Consider the following 19,099-nt stretch of genomic DNA (forward strand, 5'->3'; position numbering starts at 1 on the left):
TTAAATTTTCGAAAAAGGGACAAAAAACACAAGTTACTTATAATTCAAAATTAAATATATCGCGTGATATAACGTAAGAATAAAATCATAATCTATACTATTGTAAAAGCATGAAACCTCTTCGCGAAATACATGTTGCCTTTTTTAACCTTTAAAATAAAAATAGTGTTCACATTGGACAAATTATTAACTTAATTATTTTTCCAAATATTTTGGAACTTTGTGTTACACCCCACACTTTCAGTGTTACACCCCGTACCTCGGAGAAGCACTGGTTAAATTTGAATGTAGGTATGTGTCTATGGCTAGGTAAAACAACTTTGAACTGTGAGGAACGAAGCATTATTAAGTATATTGTTTAAGTAAAGGATGAATTATGATCTTGTAAGTCGTAACCAGGAAGGACAACCTTGGAACCAAAGGACATGACCGTTGTCAAGTATGATTAGTGATAAATATCATGTATGGAGAGTTTTGGAAGATTTCGGGATCAAGCAAATCGAAGAAAATAAGTTTGACAAAAATTTGAAAAAAGTTGGCAGGATTTTGGGCAGATTTTTAGTCAATTTGGAGGGGTATATCTCCTAGTATATTAGGAGTTTTTAGGTGTTTCAAAATCCTAAGATGAAGTTCATCGAGTCTAGTTTCTAACGCAACAAACTGCTCATCGATACGACGTTGGAGTAGAGAATTATGGACGTTACAAGTTAGGCGGACAGAGTAAGTCGTGCTGCTACAGTGGTGCTACAGTGATGCCGACTTTGGCACACTATATAAGGGGCAAAACCCCATTTTTTCTTCACAAAAAATTTCTCAAATGCTCTAGAGAGTTCATCAAACATATGAGAGCCTATATATCATATAAAAGTGAGGATTTTGAGTAATTTCAAGTTACGGAGTATTAATCGAGGAGTCGGACAACGTATAGTCGCGCTTATAGTATCGTTTTGCGATGGATTTTGGCTTGGATTCAAGATGGATATTGGATATATTATTGTTCTAACAAGGAAAAGGTATGAATCTCTCCTTGTTGGTATTAATTTCGGCTTCTTTATGGAAATAAAGTTATTAAATAGTCGTATCACAAGTTGGTTAGTTGAGAAATTTAGAAAACATCGTGTGGGATGTTTTAGGAAATATATTGGTATGGATAATGGTGTTGATGATGTTGGTATTGTTGTTTTTGATTGGTTGTTGATATTATGATTTCGAATAGGCATATAAACGGGGAGATGCGCAATTTGTGAAATCTAAAAGGATTTTAATTAAAGGTTTGAGACAAGTGCGTGATGACAAGCCTAACAATAGTATGAATGATTTTATATGTAGATTAAAGTCGAGGAAGTAAGTTGGAAGTCGAGAAATTATCTTCCGGAGTATGTTAAGGCTAGTCCTTTCTTAAAGGCATGACTCATTTCTTATGAATCCGGTAAGGTGTTTTCCAAATGTCCCACGATCCCTCTATGTGAATCCATAAATGTTTTCCAAGAATATTCTTATTCTCAAAAGCTAGAGATTCATGATTCATGGAGTTCTTATGATCTTAAAGATAAACGTGTTTTGTGATGACGATGATCTATTTCTAGAAACTCTATGTTATAATTCCTTACATATGTTTCATAACCTCCTTACTTCAGTTAGAGTTCATGATTCAAAGGCATGACTTTTCTTGATAATCCATAAATGTTTTCCAAAATGTCCCTATTTTAAGTCAAAAAATTATGATTCTACAAGCTTTTATGACAACAACAACGGACATGTTTTTACAATGTTAATGACGATGCTAAAAAGATGAGAATGTTTTATGATGGTTACAACGATGATGATGATTTCATGTTTAAAAAGTCCCCAACTTATGATTTCAATGTGAATATGAGAATGTTGAGTTATTTTCGTGATTTTCTTGATTTTTATTCATTGTTGTTGATCTCGCCTTATAATAATAGTTCCTTCAAGGTGAGATATAGAGATGATGATTGCTCCATAACATAAATCGGAGGTTACCGACCTTACGTCACTCCGATAGAGTCGTAGCTTTTATTTGGCTCTCATACACATGCTTTATATATATGTATGTATTTTCTCACACCGCGCCGCGCTATAGTTGGTCGGGCATGGCACTTAGATGTGCACACCTGCGGTGGGCATGTTATGATATTGGCCGGACGCGGGAGCCGGACGCTGACTAATGATGATAACACCGAGCCTCGATGGCCCGGGCATGATACTATATATATGACAGGAGCCTTAATGGCCGGGCATGATATATATATGACAAGGAGCCTTAATGGCGGGCTTGGTATAAAATTGTTTTTTAAGGCTAGCATGCATGGCATCCACACTTATGAGGCATCACGATGTACGGGTTATCTCTCATATTCCATGTTATTTTCATATCTATATTATGTTGTATTCATGCCCTACGTACTCGGTACATTATTCGTGCGCGTCCCTTCTTGGACGTGTGCTCGTACCCGCAGGTGGCGGGGGAGACGGATCCGGACCCGTGGAGTCTTCTATCAGCGGATTCTCAGGAGCACTCCACTTTCTTCGGAGCTGCAGTCTATTTGGTATTGTCCTTATGATCATTTGTATTCCATGTAGAGCCTCGTAGAGTTGTGTGTATAGTTAGATGTTTTGTAGCTCCACCGATTCATATTATGGTATAATATATTGGTGCCCTTGTCGGCCCTTATTTTGAGCTCTTGATACTTTCTTTTGTTAGCCTTGCGGCTTTATGATATCTGTTGTGTTGTAGCGACATCGGTCCGCGTATGTACATATGTCTTGAATGATCGGATATTCCTATGTTGGGTCTTTTACGCGTGCGAGTGTTCTTTGAGTTATGGTTTATAATGTTCAAATAACGGATAAGTCGGGTGGTTCCCGCCTACGGGCCTGAGCCCATCATACTCTGGTAGGAGTGTGATGCTTTGAAATCAAATAAAAGTTTTCCTATTAAAGCTTTTCTAAGTTGATATATGTAAGACCTAGGAATTCCTAACAATTAGGACTTTAAAATCAATTGTAATTTAACCTTATATAAAAAAATTTCTTTATTTGAATGTCTTAATACGTGTAGCAATCATTATTAATGTCATTGAAAGTCTAATTACACTTGAATTATTACTTCTTAGAATACTAGGATTTCTGAAAAATTATGGGCCACCAACACTAATGTTTGGGAACATGTTCAGTTGTAGCGGGTCTATTATTATTTTTTTTTTTTATCAATTTCATCCAACTCCATTGGAGAGGATGCATCTTTTATTAATTAGTCAAAACAAAACAGAGGAGTTGTAACTCCCTGGACCTGCCGAATGGAACATGCTCCATTCACAAAAGGCAAGATTTCTAATAAGCTCGCAAAAAATTGTTAGCTAGGAGTAATTCTACCTCCTGTACATAGTATGCAAACTCAAGGAACATCAAAACAAAACCTTCTGTATATGCTCCTATCTATAACGAAAGAGTTTTTTCTAGTCTTTACTCTAATAGATGGCATTTGACATTTATCTAGTTTAATCTCTCCCCTTGTCTGCATTGGGAGCTGTTGAAACGAAACCATCCAGTTAATGTCCTTGTTGTTCAAGCCCCAGTTAGCCAGAGAGTCAGCCACTCTATTGCCTTCCCTAAGGCAGTGCTGAATTTTCCAAATCTCAAGCAATTTTAACATGTTCTTAATCCTTACAATAGAGTCCACCAGATTCTAAGGGGGTTGATATACCTCTAAGATCCAATCCACCAACAGTTTAGAGTCACATTCAACTTCAAGCTTTTTAATGCCATTGTTAATACACCATTCAACACCAATCTTCAAAGCCATAGTTTCAGCATAGTTTTGAGAATTGAAGTCCAGATTTCCTCCAAAAGTAGCTATCAGATTTCCTTCGACTCCTATCTTCACTCCTCCCCCTCCACAAGGGCCTGGATTTCCTTTTGAACATCCATCAGTATTTAGCTTCACAAAACCTTGTACAGGGAAGCTCCATTTGACAGAAATCACAGATATTTGTTGCTTATCCAATTCAATTATGCCATACAGATGTTCCCAATGAAGGAAAGGAGGAAGAGGAATATTGATGAAATTCTTGTGAAGAATTAGATTCTGCTGATGGTTAATCCGTTGAATAATCCTTTGAGTTGACATCTTAAGGTCTTCAAACCTGGTTTTACATCTAGCCTTCCAAATGTGCCATACAATTAAACAAGGCAGCACCTGTATAGTCATATTGTGAATATTATTGTTACCTTTAACCATCCAGCAGGCCACAAAATATTGCCTTAGAGTGCTACTGGTCAGCCTAACTCCAAAGAATCGATTGAAATGTTGCCATATCTTCTTACTGATCATACTCTCCTAAAATAAATGGTTTTCATTCTCTTGTTTAAAGTTAGTACTACAACAAGAACATATAGAAGGAAGATTTAATCCAAATCTCCCTACATTCACATCAACTGCAATTCTTTTTTTAAAAACTCTCCATATAAAAAAAGATACTTTAAAAGGATTCTGTTTATGCCATAACATCCTATTGAACATAGAAATGTTATGGACCTCTCTGATGACATTCCATGCTGACTTACACATAAATCTTCCATCTACATTTTCTATCCAAACAGGTTGGTCGAGTAGATCAGGAGAGTTAATGGCAATTCTAAGAACATGGGACACCACATTATTAGGTAAAACAGTTAGCAATTTATTGGTGTTCCACCTACCGTCCTCAATATAATCAGATACCTGACCTCTTATAGAAGTAGAACATCTCCCAAGCTGGGCCAATTTTCCAAGACCAGTCCAGTTGTCCCACCAAAAATTTGAATTGCCAGAATGAATCTTCCAGAGTATGAGATGATCCACCTTGTTTTTAATCTTCATCATCCTTCTCCAATTATGAGAATTAGCATAACTCCATCTCCTAGCAACTGGATGAATTCTTCTGGAGTATTTTGCTTTCATGAAATCAGCCCACAATGATTGCTTTGTTCTGAATTGCCACCAAATTTTTGCTGCAAAGCTATGTAGATATATGATTCCTATACCTTCTTCCAGAGTTGGAGCACATAATGTAGGCCATTTGACCCAATGATAGTTGTTATGTCCATCGTCATTTCCCGATAAGAAATTAGCAAAAATTCTTTCAATTTGTTTAAAAATTTCTTTAGGAGGTTGACATATTGATAAAAGATGAACAGGCAAAGCACATAGGACATGCTTTATCAGAATGACTTTGCCTCCCGGTGACAATCTGTTGCAATTCCAAGAGCTAAGTCTTTTCAAAAAATTTGTAGCACTATATATCTGTGAAATATTGAATCTTCTTCATGCCTGTGAATAAAGGGCATCCAAGATATGTTATTGGAAATTCCTCTTTCTTGACCTGTAAGATCCCAGCAACAATATCGACTTCCTCTTTTTGAGGAAGTCTTATCATTCATTAAGAAACAACTTTTAGTTCTATTGATCTGTTGGCCAGAGTTCTTCTCATATTTCTCCAAGCATTCCATAATAAGCTTCAAAGTTTTAGTTTTCCCTGCACAAAAGATAATCAAATCATCAGCATAGGATAGATGATTGATCTTAGGTCTATTTGGTAACATATAGAAACCTTTGAACCTATCATTATTATACAAATTATTAAGCATTCTAGTAAGTGCTTCAGCAACTATTATAAAAAGAGAAGGTGAGATGGGATCTCCCTATTTAACCCCTCTATGAGATTTGAAGAATCCATGTCTCCTTCCATGTACTATTACTGTGTACTACACGTTGGACATCAAATTCCAAAATTATATGTATCCATGCTTCGTCAAAACCCATCTTTCTCATCACAACATATATGAAATACCAAGACATCATATCATATGCTTTTTTCATATCAATTTTAAAAACAGCATTTCCTCCTTTTATAGGGTGTTTGATCTCATGAATTATTTCTTGTGCCAAAAGCATATTTTCCCCAATGGATCTTCCCTGCACAAAACCACTTTGATTGTTAGAAATAATCCTGGGAATAATAGAAGCTAGTCTAGCGTTTAAAACTTTTGAGATAATTTTTTGAGTGACATTGCTAAGACTAATTGGTCTAAATTCTGAATTTTTTTTAGGGAAATCAACTTTAGGGAGAAGAACCAAACAAGTGTTAGTAAAATATTTAGGGATCTGTTTTCCATTGAAAACAGCTTTAATCAATTCCAAAACATCAGATCCCACTATATCCCAAGCTTTTTGGAAAAATAGTCCACTATAGCCATCTGGACCAGCTACACTGTTAGGATTAATATCAAGCACAACACTTTTAACTTCCTCCAAAGTAGGTGCAGTCATGAGCATCTCATTATCATATTCAGTAATGACTCTGGGGATATGCTCCAAGCTAACCATTTCAATATTGGTATTTCCTTGTGAGAACAAATTCTGATAAAATTCCACTGCAACCTTGCCTATATCCTCATCTCTTTCTACCCACTGCTCATCAACCTTAAGCCTGTGAATTTGTAAGAATTTCCTTCTCCCTTTAACAATAGAGTGAAAATATTTGGTGTTTTCATCACCCTTCATATGCCATTTGAGATTAGCTTTCTGCCTCCAAAATGTATCAACATGTTTATGATATAGAATCAGCTCAGCCTTAGTTCTGTTAAGATTCATTCTATCCAATTGATTCCCAAAATTCCTGTAGGCCTCTTCAAATTGGACAACCTTTTCTTCAAGCTGATGTAACCTCATAAAAATTTCCCCCACCTTGGTTCTAGACCAAACACTTAGAGCTCTACTGGTGCCTTTTAGCTTTTGTTGCACCTCCCAAAAAATGTTAGCCTTAGTAGGTGACACCTAATTTCTTTTAACAATTTCCTGAAAATCTTCCAGATCAACCCAAAAATTAAGAAATCTGAAATATTTTATATGATTGCTCTATTCATTTCCAAAGGATATCAGGGGAGGACAGTGATCCGAGAAAACCCTAGGCAGATGTTGAACACTAGTTTTGGAGAACCAGTCCTCCCAATCATTATTTATCACCATTCTATCTAATCTTTTCCATATAACCTTTTGTTCCTTCCTTTCATTAGACCAAGTAAAACAATCACCAGTGTATCCCACATCTCTAAAATCACAATCCTGTAGACATTCAATAAATGGAATACTTTTGGTAAGCCTATGATCCTTTCCACCTAGTTTTTCTTCACAGGCTAAGATACAGTTGAAATCTCCACATACAACCCATGGTAAATCAATGACAGAAGCAATGATCCTCATATAGCCCCATAGATCTTCTCTACCACTAGCTTTTGATTTAGCATAAACAACTGATAGTAGAAACTCTTTTTGGACAGAATTATGAGAAATTTTACAAGTCACCATCTGATCTTCAGTAGCATAAATAGTGCATTCCAGGTTCTGTTTCCAGAAAATCCATATTTTGTTACTAGTATTAGCATGACACCCTTCCATGCCAAGAATATACTTGTAATTATCAATTTTAGATTCCTTAACAAAAGGTTCTTGAATGACTACTAGAGATATTTTGAGATTATCAATCATATACTTTAGTCTCTCAGTAGAAACCTGAGATTCCATCCCTCTTATATTCCAACTAAGGGCATTAATCATTGATGTGGGGGGTTTGAGGTTTTTGTGATGTCAGTTTTTGGTTCCTTGTGATAGGGGAACTCTTAACAACATTTCCAGTTTTGAATCTTTCCACTTTAGTTGTTCAAATACTTCCTTGTATATGTGTATCAAAATTTTCAGTTTTGGACAACACTGTTTGGGATGCACCGGTCTTATTATGTACCAATGGATCAACTTCTCCATCTGATGTCTCCTCTGAAGTGTTACCATCCTCCTCTTCTGAACTAGTCAATTCTCCCATTCATCTTCTGGTTCCTCTTCCTCTTCACCTTTCTCATTGTCCTGATTCCTTGTACTCATTGTGATGTCAAATTCCTTATCAAATTGCTTTATATTTTCATCATTCATAAGCTCATCAAAGCTTTTTTGAGTGATATTTGCAATGTTATGGACTCTTTTCAGCTTTTTGTCCCTTTCTTTACTTTGACTTCTTTTGCTACTTTCCTGTTTTCCAGATTGCTTTTTGGTTTTCTTGCTGTGTGTAGTTTCCCATCCTTCCTCAAATAAGACAACTTGTAATTCAATACGGTCCTTGATACTTATGCATTCAGTTCTTTGATCACTGTTATTGTTTATCCTCCCATTTCCTCTTTTTTTTCTCTTGTGTCATGTTATCCTGCTCCTCTATGATTTCAGGATCCTTCTCCTTCTGAATTTCTGGGACCTCTTTGTTAGTAGCTATCATCTCCATTGCTTGGTTTGTATTAGTAGGCAACGGCTTGTCCACCCCAAAGATTGATCCAGTAGGTCTGAAAGTAGTTTTTGGAGGTTCACTTCTCCCCCTTTATTTCTTATTCAAATTGATATTTTCCTTCCGTGCTTCTCTATCTCTATCTTCTTCTGAATTTTCAATGATTTTGTGGGCATTCTCATTACCCTTCCCTTCTCTACCCCTTTGAGAAGTTTCTTTGTGTTTATTCATCTTGTCTTCAACCTCCTTTCTCCGTTCTTCAACCTCCATTTCTTTTCATCATCTTCCTTTTTTTCCTCCATTTTCTTCTTCTTCAACACTCTACAATTTGCCAACTTATGAGCCAGTTTTCTACAATGTTTGCAGAACTTTGGGATATTTTCATATTCCAATTTTTGCTCAAATCCCTTAAGGGAACAACTATCATCCTCTACTCCTATCCACACCTTATGGACCAGGGGTTTTAGCAAATCAATTTCAACTCTTACTTTTGTCATGCTAGGTCTAGTCATGCTCTCCGTAGCAGCATCAATTTCTAATGGTGTACCAGCCTCTTCTACGATCTGTTTAATAAGTACCAATTATGCATATGAAATGGCAAACCTGGCAATAGAATCCAGACTGGAATGATGGGTAAGTCTTCTTCCCGTTTGAAATCTAGAGTCCATTTTTGAAGCCAAATTTGTTGACCATCAACCTCAATCATCCGCTTGTAGAGAATGAAATTGTAGTCCTCATCGTTTGTGAAACTCATAAACACATTGAAATTATCATATAAACCGATCGTAACAGTACCTTTGAGTTGGAATTTCTCTGAAAATTTTGACCTAAGATAGTCGATTTGGGGGCGAATTTTCAGAAATCTCCCAACAATCGTTCGCCTGCACCGGTTTGTCATCACACCGTAATAGTCATTAGCGTTGAAGATCCTGGCAAGCAAACCATTGTGAATTATTCTTCTTGCCTTCACCTTTCTTGTTCCTGGTGGTAACCCACAGAGGAACTTGGTGCATCAGTCACAGCTTCAGCATAAGAGTTTCGAATAACCAAAGATTCAATACCCTTTTGGATTTCTCCAGATGGGAGATCCTTTGGGTCTTTTAGTCGCCCCGACGGGAAGCCCGCCGGAGTCCCCATCGAAGGAGATGGCTGAGTAACGGTCAAAATTTAGCTAACAACGGCCTCTTGTACGGAGAGGTTTTTAGGAGAGAGAAAAGTTTTTTGGCTCGCTTTTGCCACACAGAAAAAAATCGAAGTTTTGGGTCTATTATTTATAGGAACACATTTTCACTAACTACCTGAAGACCCAAGTTAAAGTATCATCATATCAGAACTACTATATATTTTCCAATACCAAAAACAAAGATTGGTATTTCGTTCCAAGTGAAAAACAAAGATTGGACTATTTTTTGTTTTCTTAAGAATATTTCAAATCTGATGTCCACAAACTTAACTCATTTACATGCAAGGTATTCAGTTCCAAAATAACAAATTCTTGAGATCATAATCTATTACTGAAGAATAATATAGAGATTATTAGTGTATTACCCTTCAACCTGCATCTACTTTTGAAAACAAAGTGACCTCGAATATTTGACAATTTTTTGAAGAATTGAAATATAAGTGTAGTTAACGTTATTTGAGGTCTAGAATGAACTTGAGAATACCTTTCTAAAAATATATTCGGAAAACTTTTAAATCCTCGAGGATATGTATTCTTGCTAAAACTAAAAAGAAAGTAAAACAAATTGTGAAATTGAGCCGATAAAATTGGACAAAGTTTAAGGTGAATATATTGAAAGATGACTCAAGACTTCTATGAAACCGAGTTTCTTCCACTGAGTTAAGATATGTACAATTAACATTCATCAATTTCAAGAGCTTACACTTTTATTTTATGATTCAAACGTAATTTTTAAAATTATTGTTATGTAATTTTTCAAAGAAGATTATTTATTCAGACGGGGTGCACAGGCAATGCGTGTACACTAAGACTAGTTACCTAATAACTACGGAACCAAAAATGTCATTCTCTCTTCTTCTTTTTCCGTGCCACAAAACTAGTTTTTTGTGTTGGTAAATCACAAATTTATATTTTGTATCATCACAATCTCTTAACTAACCCCACAAAAAATTGCGGCTTCTCAACTCTGTTGCGCTGTGATCTCATGAACTGAACTTTGTTGCCTTTTTGCACACAAAGCAAATGGGCACTGTATCAGGTCATCTTCAGGATATGAAGATAGGTACCGTTCTCTTGAATAAATGTTCATTTTTTCAAAAAGTATAACTCACTGGAAAATTAAAATTTTGGCATCCAAAATGATACATTAATACCACATCGGTTAACTAAAAAAGACTCAGCTTGTTATGACCCTATTTTAAATTTAAAACAACATAAAAAATAGAAATACCCTGTGTTAGGAACTGATACTTGGTGTAAAATACTTCTAGTTTTAAGTGTTCTATTTTTTTATAGTTTAAAATATGGTTCTGAAAAGATGGAATTTTGAAATTTCGATGATGTGTCATTTTAAGTGTCGTAAATTTGACTTTCCAATTAATTGTATTTTTTATGAAATTAACACACACAGTTCTGTGATTTTAATGAACTGCAAATTTTACTGACTTAATAATACAAAAATTTTACTGATGCAACAGGTAGAGTTCAATGACCATGCCTGAGATTACCCCAATAGAAGAATATACTTGCACAATTCGGATAGTTTTGCGAGATCTCCACACATAAGATAGTTTCGCGCTGCTAAGATTTGTCCCTTTAAGGAGTTTGTGTGAAAATGACCTTTTTAAGTTGAAAGAAAAAATTTGGCTTAAAATACCTGCTCTATTATGGTTAAACACCTTTCTTGAGTTAATTACATGGGATCAACGGTACCTAAACTAATACCGAATGGCAAACTTTATACCTTTCTTGGATAAATTTTACGGGAAAACAACACCAACATACCCAGTGTAATCCCACAAGTGAGTCAATCAAAACCTGCATGTCACATTTCTAAAATTCAAATCCAATGAGGTCGTTGCCTTAGGCCCCCATAATTTAAAGGCGCCAAATTTACTTTAAAATTTAGAACTGTGGCATGCAAGTTGTGATAGACCGGTAAAACATCGAGAGAAACAAATAGCATAACTCCACGTCCAGATGAGTATAATATGGCGCTCGTAACTACTCAAAGAAAAAAAAAACTAAATCAGCATTTAACTACAATCAGGTGATTTAACGGATAATTGTACGTAACTCTATTTAATAACATTGATTGGCGACATAAAATAAATGGCAAGTAAAATTTTATAACAGGTTAAATTATACCAGTATGTTGTAAAAATTTCATTATACTGCTAGTATAAAATAATTTAAATTTGAAAAATAATGAGCTTGCTAGTATAATACAGATAAATAGATCTTACAAAATGACGCTCTCCCTGGTGTTACCTGCTATGGTACTAAGGTTGTGCAGCATGGTATTTATATGGTTAATGTACGTCATAAATCCAAACTTATCCACATAGACTTATAGAGACAAATCTAGAATTAAGAGTTTACGAGTTTTGGAAACCCCTAGCTTGTCACCATACTCGCAACCATATATAGGGTTTAGGTCAGAGTTAGTGGGTACCATACAATATAGGGTTTCATCTGCCTGCAAAAAGGGGCGGACCCAAACAAAGCATTGTGGATTGACAGCATCTCAAGTTGTATGTATTTATATTTTAAACTCTAAAAAATCAATATGAAAAAACGCTTACTCACCCACTGCACAAAGCTACATGCGAGTGCTTTGGTTTAAAAGTGAAAGTCAAGGATTTACTTGCGTGTTTGGCAGATTCTTCTTTTTAGTTTTACCAGCAAACTTTCTTTTTCTATTCCCACTGCTTACTTTGCTCTTTGGAATTCTTAGTTTTTTATTTATCAATTAGGTTACATAATTGTCGATTAAAAAAAAGTATCAGTTGTATTAATGTTCCATAGCTTGTTCTTCGGTGTCCTAACCTGAATATAATAATTTTCCTTTTCCCACCGCTTTACCTTTTTTTTTTTACAATCATTGTTTGTCTTAAAGACGAGCATCCACGACCTTAAAATCCTAGATCCGCCAGTTGCTCTTTGTACAAGCAAGCAAAGAGCTAGTGAGGGCCAGAATGGAATATCGTATGTAGTGTTGAATCGAACCCGAAGCTCTTTCGAACAAGCGGACCACAAGCTAGAGATATTTTCATATCATGGCCTGCCGTCCCCTCCAGAATCTGGCGGTGAGTTTGTTATAGTTGCTAGTCTTAAAGGCAAAGTCTAGAGGCGAATCAAATTCCCTTAGGATGATATCCTCTCAGTCTGTGATGGGGTTACATTGCATGGACGAATTCACTGTAGGATTAGGGTAAAAAAGTCACCCGATTATCATAAGAATGATGGAAATAATGCACTTGACTACTTTCCACAAGACGGAGAGTAACTTTAACTTGGACCATTTGGATACTCGTAACGGTGTAATTCATTTTGATCCCATCTTTGAAAAAACTGATATGTTTCCTGTCCCTGAGCCAAATTGTAGTAAAAAAGAGAATGTTATAGTTGGTTTAGGAGTTTTAAATGAATGCCTTTGCATGACTCGAAAGGATAAAAAGGGCATTGAGATATTGGTCATGAAGGAATACGGAGTGAGGGACTCATGGACATCCTTATTTTTCCTTAGGTATTTTCCTTCTTGTGAATTTCCACTGGACTTTTGCTTCACCCAAAAAGGAGAATTGGCTTTGATAAAAAATAGAATTGTAGTTGTATACTACATGGATCCACAAGGAGGGTATCTCAATCTCACAGCAGATACAAACTTTGTCGTTACATATGTGGAAAGCTTGATCTCGCCAAAGGAGTACTCCTGGAATGGTCATGTTCATGAGAAGCCAACGATCCCCCCAAGGAAAAGGGTTAGCTAGTACTTATGATTGCATCTCCAAAGGTGATTGATTTTTTTTCCTCTCATTTTCTAGATTGATAGTGTAAATCTTTCTTTACCTTATCGTGTGTTTAAGTTAAATTTGCAGTTAGAGGGCATCATCTTTTTCTTTAATAAAGACGAGTTTAAAGATTTTATTTCATATTCTCATTCAGGACAAAGTATTATATTGAACCAACTACCTTGTACCTTCTACCTTTTTAAGCAACAGCGTGTTTAAAATATTTTCAACTATATATACGCACCAACTTTGACAAGTGTACGTTTTCCACCTCCATGTACGAAATGAAATACATGTTGAGAAAGTATTTTCCATTATGAATATGTACATTAATAGTATGATATCAAGTTAATTACCAGCATAATGGCAAAAAGTTACAGATCCTTCCCATATTAATAGTATATGAAAACATTTACAAAGTGCATATGATGTGAATGTTAGAATATGTAATTAGTAAAATATATTTTGTAATATTTTGTAATCTTCTATTTTAGGATAGCATATGTTAGTATTATTTAGTGAAATTAGTTCCTAATTTGTAGCCTACAATTATGTTGTAAATCATGTATATCAACCCATTCATGGGAGCAGTTATTCAAGGAAAACATTTTCTTACATGGTATCGGACTAGGTTCTCCTAAAACCCTAGCATCCTAAAACCCTACCCTCGGCCCGCCAACCCCCCCCCCGCTTGGCCGCGGCCCCTTCCCCCCAACCTCTCTCTTCGTTTTCCTCCTTCTCCATGGCCGACACCTCCTGTTGCATCCTGTCACTACCGTCACCAATATCAAATCATGCATTCTATTACTGTGCTTGACTACGAAGGAAGCCAATACAATAAGCTGGGCTACCACTCTTGGCCTCCATTGTCGTACTTGACTTGGTGATCGACCATATCCTACCTCCTCGCCTCTCCTCCCGTGCCACCACGGCCATTCTCTAAAATGGTGAAACTTGATGCTAAGGCCCTATGGGAATGGCTAGATGACATTGTTCGGCAATGGATATATGGAACCATATCCAATGATCTTCTTAACACGATCATTCATCCGTAGACACTGCATGCCGAGGTTTTGGGACGCCTTGTTAAATCTTTTTGGGGACAATAAATCGGCTAGGGCTCTCGCTGCTTTGATGCGAAGTTCACTGACACCAAATTGGTGGATTTTCGAATGTGAAAGCATCGCACCAAAGCCGAAAGTTCTTGCGGCTAACGCGTCGGTCACAAAGTTTCGACGAACGACTTGTGCTTCGCCTTCGCGAGGGTTGTCGGAGGAATATAAGACTTTTTCGCACAACGGTGCAAGACCGTACTCCTCTCCCGTCTTTTGACGTTGTCCGGTCGATGCTTGAGCTTGGGAGGATGGCAGCTACGCGAGGACGCCATTCTACGCTCATTCTTTCGCTCTTGTTTCCCACAATGTTACTCCTCAAAGATTTCTGTAACGGATGTGCCCCCATAATCTCCGAAAATAACGCCAACAATCGTGGAACTGCAGAATCGTGGCAAGAAAACAACCGCGTCGCGGCCGCGGCAACCGCAACAACCGCGCGGGCAGCCGCAACGGGGCAAAGGTACCAAGGCAGCCCGCACCACCGCACGGGGCCTACAGCGAGCCAGCCAGCAGCGCCTCGCCGCCCGTCGTGGTATTATCCACCATGGAGTTTGGGGCCACCGTGGGCCACCCCACCTTGTCCCTATCCTACGGCGGAGGCGGGGCACTTCGGGCGGCAAGAATTGGCCGCGTCCGGCTCCCTCGCGGCGGGGAGTTCTTGGTCCTCGTCCTCCGGTCGTTCTCGTCGGCCTCGTCGTCATCACATGGCGGTATGCGCCTACGTATATTGATCAAGCTATGCACACAATGTCGTTGAATCCGCTTTGAACAGAATCGGGTGACACGGACAGCGCCGCTACATCTCATATGACCAACTCCCAAGGTACTCTCTCGTCTTATTATCAATTGAGCAAAAATAATGGCATTGTTGTTGGTAATGGTAGCATGATTCCAATTCGTGGTTTATGGGGCTTCCCTTCAAATCCTCTTTAAAACTCGAAAAATGTCTTACATGCACCTAAACTCCAAAAACCTTATTTACGTTCAGAATTACTATGGATAATATGGTTTCGTTGAATTTGGATCCCTTTGGTTTTAATGTGAAGGATTTACGAACGGGGAGCAAACTACGTGAGATGTGAGAGTTCGGAGTGATCTTTATCCTTTCTTCCCAAATTTTCGAGCCATCTCGCCATTCGCACCATGTCTGCTTTAGTGTCATCTCTCCTCATATACGGCACTCCCTTTCTAGGTCATCCATGGGATGTTATTCTTAGTTCTTTACGTAGTAGTAATTTGATTGAATGTAATAAGGCTCGAAACAATGTTTGTCATTCTTGCCCTCTCGGGGAAATTAATTAAATTGCCTTTTTATGACTCTCTTTCAACTACTACTATGCCCTTTGATATTGTTCACGGTGATGTATGGACCGCACTCTGTTCTTAGCTCATCCAGTCACTCGCATATTATGTTTTATTTCTTGACAATTACACAAATTTTCTTTGGACTTTTCCAATCAAAACAAAGTCCCGCGTTTATGATGTTTTCTTGTCGTTCTAATTTCATTCGCACTCAGCCTTGAAAAAGAAATCAAAACTTTTCAATGTGACAACGGGCTATGAATTTTATAACGGGTCCTTTTCATACCCCTTGTGAACAAAACAAAACGGGATGTTCCGCTTTTCTTGTCCCCACACTTCCCCCCAAAACGGTAAGGCGGAACGGAAAATAAAAATCGATCAATAATGTTGTTCGCACACCTTTTGCCCATGCATCTATGCCCCCCTCTATTGGCATCACGCTTTGGCCACGGCCACGTACCTACACAATATTCTCCCCTTCTAACCTCTTAAGATATAAGACACCCACTCACATTCTTTATCAAAAGAATCCATCCTACTCTCATCTTCGAGTTTTTGGTTGTCTAGTGCTTTCCTCTCTCTTTCCCTCCACACAAATTCATAAGCTACAATAGGTCCCTCCATGTGTCTTCTAGATACCCTTCCAACCATCGGGGGTACAAATGCTATGACTTATCGAGCCGAAAAATAATCATAGCTCGGCACAGGGTTTGATGAAAATTCTTTCCTTTTTCACAAATGCATACTCTAATCTCCTACGCTCATATGATTTTTTGGATGATGATAATTCCCCACGAGAATCACTTGTTGCATGACCGGACGGCTTCTACAATACAGTTCTCCTGCTCGTGCAACCCACCACCCGATCTCCTACCTCTTCTCCTTCATCGCCGACCGGCCCCTTGACGCCCGCCTCCCATGCCCCCACGGCAGCTCCCCCGCCGCCGGCCTCTCTCTCCCACACTCGCCCCCACCACGACGTGACCCCTCCTCCCCCGCCCACCCATCCATGCATCGCATGACTACACGTAGTCAACATGGGATTTTTAAGCCCAACTCAAGTACCATAATCAAGCCTGTGTTGTCTACCCAATTCCATCTCCCCCATTCCTCGAAATCTCGTTGGTGCCCTTAATGATCCGAATTGGAAGAATCTTATGCAAGATGAATATAATGCTCTTATTGATAGTAAGACTTGGGAGTTGGTCCCTCGTCCTCCAAATGCTAATATTATTCGGTCTTTATGGATTTTTCGGCATAAAAAGAAATACGATGGTTCTTTTTTAGAGAGGCATAAAGCTCCGTCTTGTAGGTGATGGCGTGTCTCAACGGGAGGGGTGTTGATTGTGACGAGACGTTGATCGATGGTCAAGCCTACAACTATCCAGGTGTGGTTCTTACTATTGCTTTATCTCGCTCTTGGCCCATTCACCGCCTTGATGTAAAGAATGCTTCTTGCGTGGCAATTTGAATGAGATCGTTCTATATGTATCAACCTTTGGGGTTCCGGGATCCGGCTCGTCACGATTATGTTTGTCTCTTGCGTAAATCTCTTTATGGTTTAGACGGGCACCGCGGGCTTGGTATCGGGTTTTCTGGTCAATTATGTGGCAACTATTGGTTTCTCCCATAGTACATCTGACAACTCTCTCTTCATATTTTGTCGTGGGAAAGATATTGCTTATATTTTGTTATATGTGGATGATATTATTCTAACTGCATCTTCAGACTCTCTCAGACTCGGCATCATGTCCAAATTAGCTACGGAATTTCGTAATGAAAGACTTGGGTCCGTTGAGCTATTTTTTGGGGATTGCGGTCTCGGGGACAACAATAGCCTCTTTATGTCTCGAGTTCTTATGCAGAGGATATTCTTGACGAAGCAGCATGTCACGCAGTAAGCTCTACCCCCACTCCAGCTTGACTCCAAGGAAAACCGACTTCAGTTTCTTCAAGCCCCGTGCATGAGAATCCTCGAAGTATCGTCGTCCGTTGGTGCTTTGCAATACTTGACATTCACTTACCGACATATCATACGCCGTCTAACAAGTTTGCTTGTTTATGCATGACCCCAAGGTCCAAAGATAAGGAAGCATTAAAACGATTTTGCGTTACATTCGAGGTACGATTGACTTTGGCACACATTTATACAAATCCCCTCTACTCCTCCATCATATCTGTATGCCTTTGATTGGGAGGATGTCCAGGACACTCGACGCTCCACGTCGGGTTATTGTGTCTATCTTGGGGATAACTTGATTTCTTGGTCTTCAAGCGCCAACCTACTCTATTCAAGTCTTTGAAGCCGCGAGAATACGAGGAGGGGTTGCTAATGTTGTCTCCGAGTCTTGTTGGATTCGTAACTGCTGTTTGAACTCCCATTGTCCTATTCGTAGCAACGTTGGTCTATTGTGATAATGTAAGTGCCATTTACTTGTCCGGAAATCCGGTACAACATCAACGTACCAAGCACATCGAAATGGACATTCACTTTGTTCGCAAGGTTAGACGTGGCGAAGTTCGTGTCCTACACGTTCCGTCCGTTATCGTATTGGGTTTACATTTTCACCAAAGGTCTTCCGCGCGTACTATTTGATGATTTTCTTTGACAGTCTAACCGTTCGTAAACCTCCCGCTTATTCACCGGGGTGTGTTAGAATATGTAATTAGTAAAATATATTTGTAATATTTTGTAATCTTCTATTTTAGGATAGCATATGTTAGTATTATTTAATGAAATTAGTTCCTAATTTGTAGCCTACAATTATGTTGTAAATCATGTATATCAACCCATTCATGGGAACAGATTATTCAAGGAAAACATTTTCTTACAGTGAAAGGTGACCAATTTTTAAAAGAAATCCGTATTTTCCATCGTTATGCATGTTAGACACCATTTCCCTTAATTTCCCAAACATAACAGAGAGCATCACCAGAAGCATCCAGTTTTCCCTTTATATTCGTTTTCGAAAAAGAAACTACGAGAAAGGGGGCGTTTACCACCAGAAAATCTGACTAATTTCGGACCTTGGTATAATGTAGACCTTTTCTACGCCTCGTCTTCATAGAACTCACAAGCCAAATGCTGATGTGGGCAAGCCTCAACTGGTGGTACGATGCTCTCGTCAACGGGGCGGAACCTAGTGCATTAATTACAAATTCTTCCCAACTCAGTAACTTTGTTTCAGACCTCTATATATATACTAGTCCTGGAAACGTGCGTTGCACATTTATCCTGGAATACTTAGCATAAATGATTCACATATTTTTCAGCTTTCTTTGAGTTTTTTTGAAAAAGAAATCAAAACATACAAATTAAAAAAATAACTCGTAATCTAAAGTTAGAAAATCTTGTAAAGCTTATGATACTTTAGT

General features: G+C 38.2%; 1 protein-coding gene across 1 annotated transcript; it reads right to left on the reverse strand.

Moving 5' to 3' along the window:
- Positions 1-6,919: 6,919 nt before the first annotated feature.
- LOC132039170 (uncharacterized) lies at positions 6,920-7,618 on the reverse strand. Its single transcript, XM_059429713.1, has one exon. The coding sequence runs from the start codon at positions 7,616-7,618 to the stop codon at positions 6,920-6,922; it is 699 nt and encodes a 232-aa protein (XP_059285696.1).
- Between the last annotated feature and the right edge of the window lie 11,481 nt (positions 7,619-19,099).

The sequence above is a fragment of the Lycium ferocissimum genome, chromosome 12, assembly GCF_029784015.1.
Source record: "Lycium ferocissimum isolate CSIRO_LF1 chromosome 12, AGI_CSIRO_Lferr_CH_V1, whole genome shotgun sequence".
Classification (NCBI taxonomy): Eukaryota; Viridiplantae; Streptophyta; class Magnoliopsida; order Solanales; family Solanaceae; genus Lycium; species Lycium ferocissimum.

What these genes read in the sequence shown, in the direction of transcription:
- LOC132039170 (XM_059429713.1), bottom strand. Translation starts at nt 7,618, where the DNA reads ATGATTAATGCCCTTAGTTGGAATATAAGAGGGATGGAATCTCAGGTT.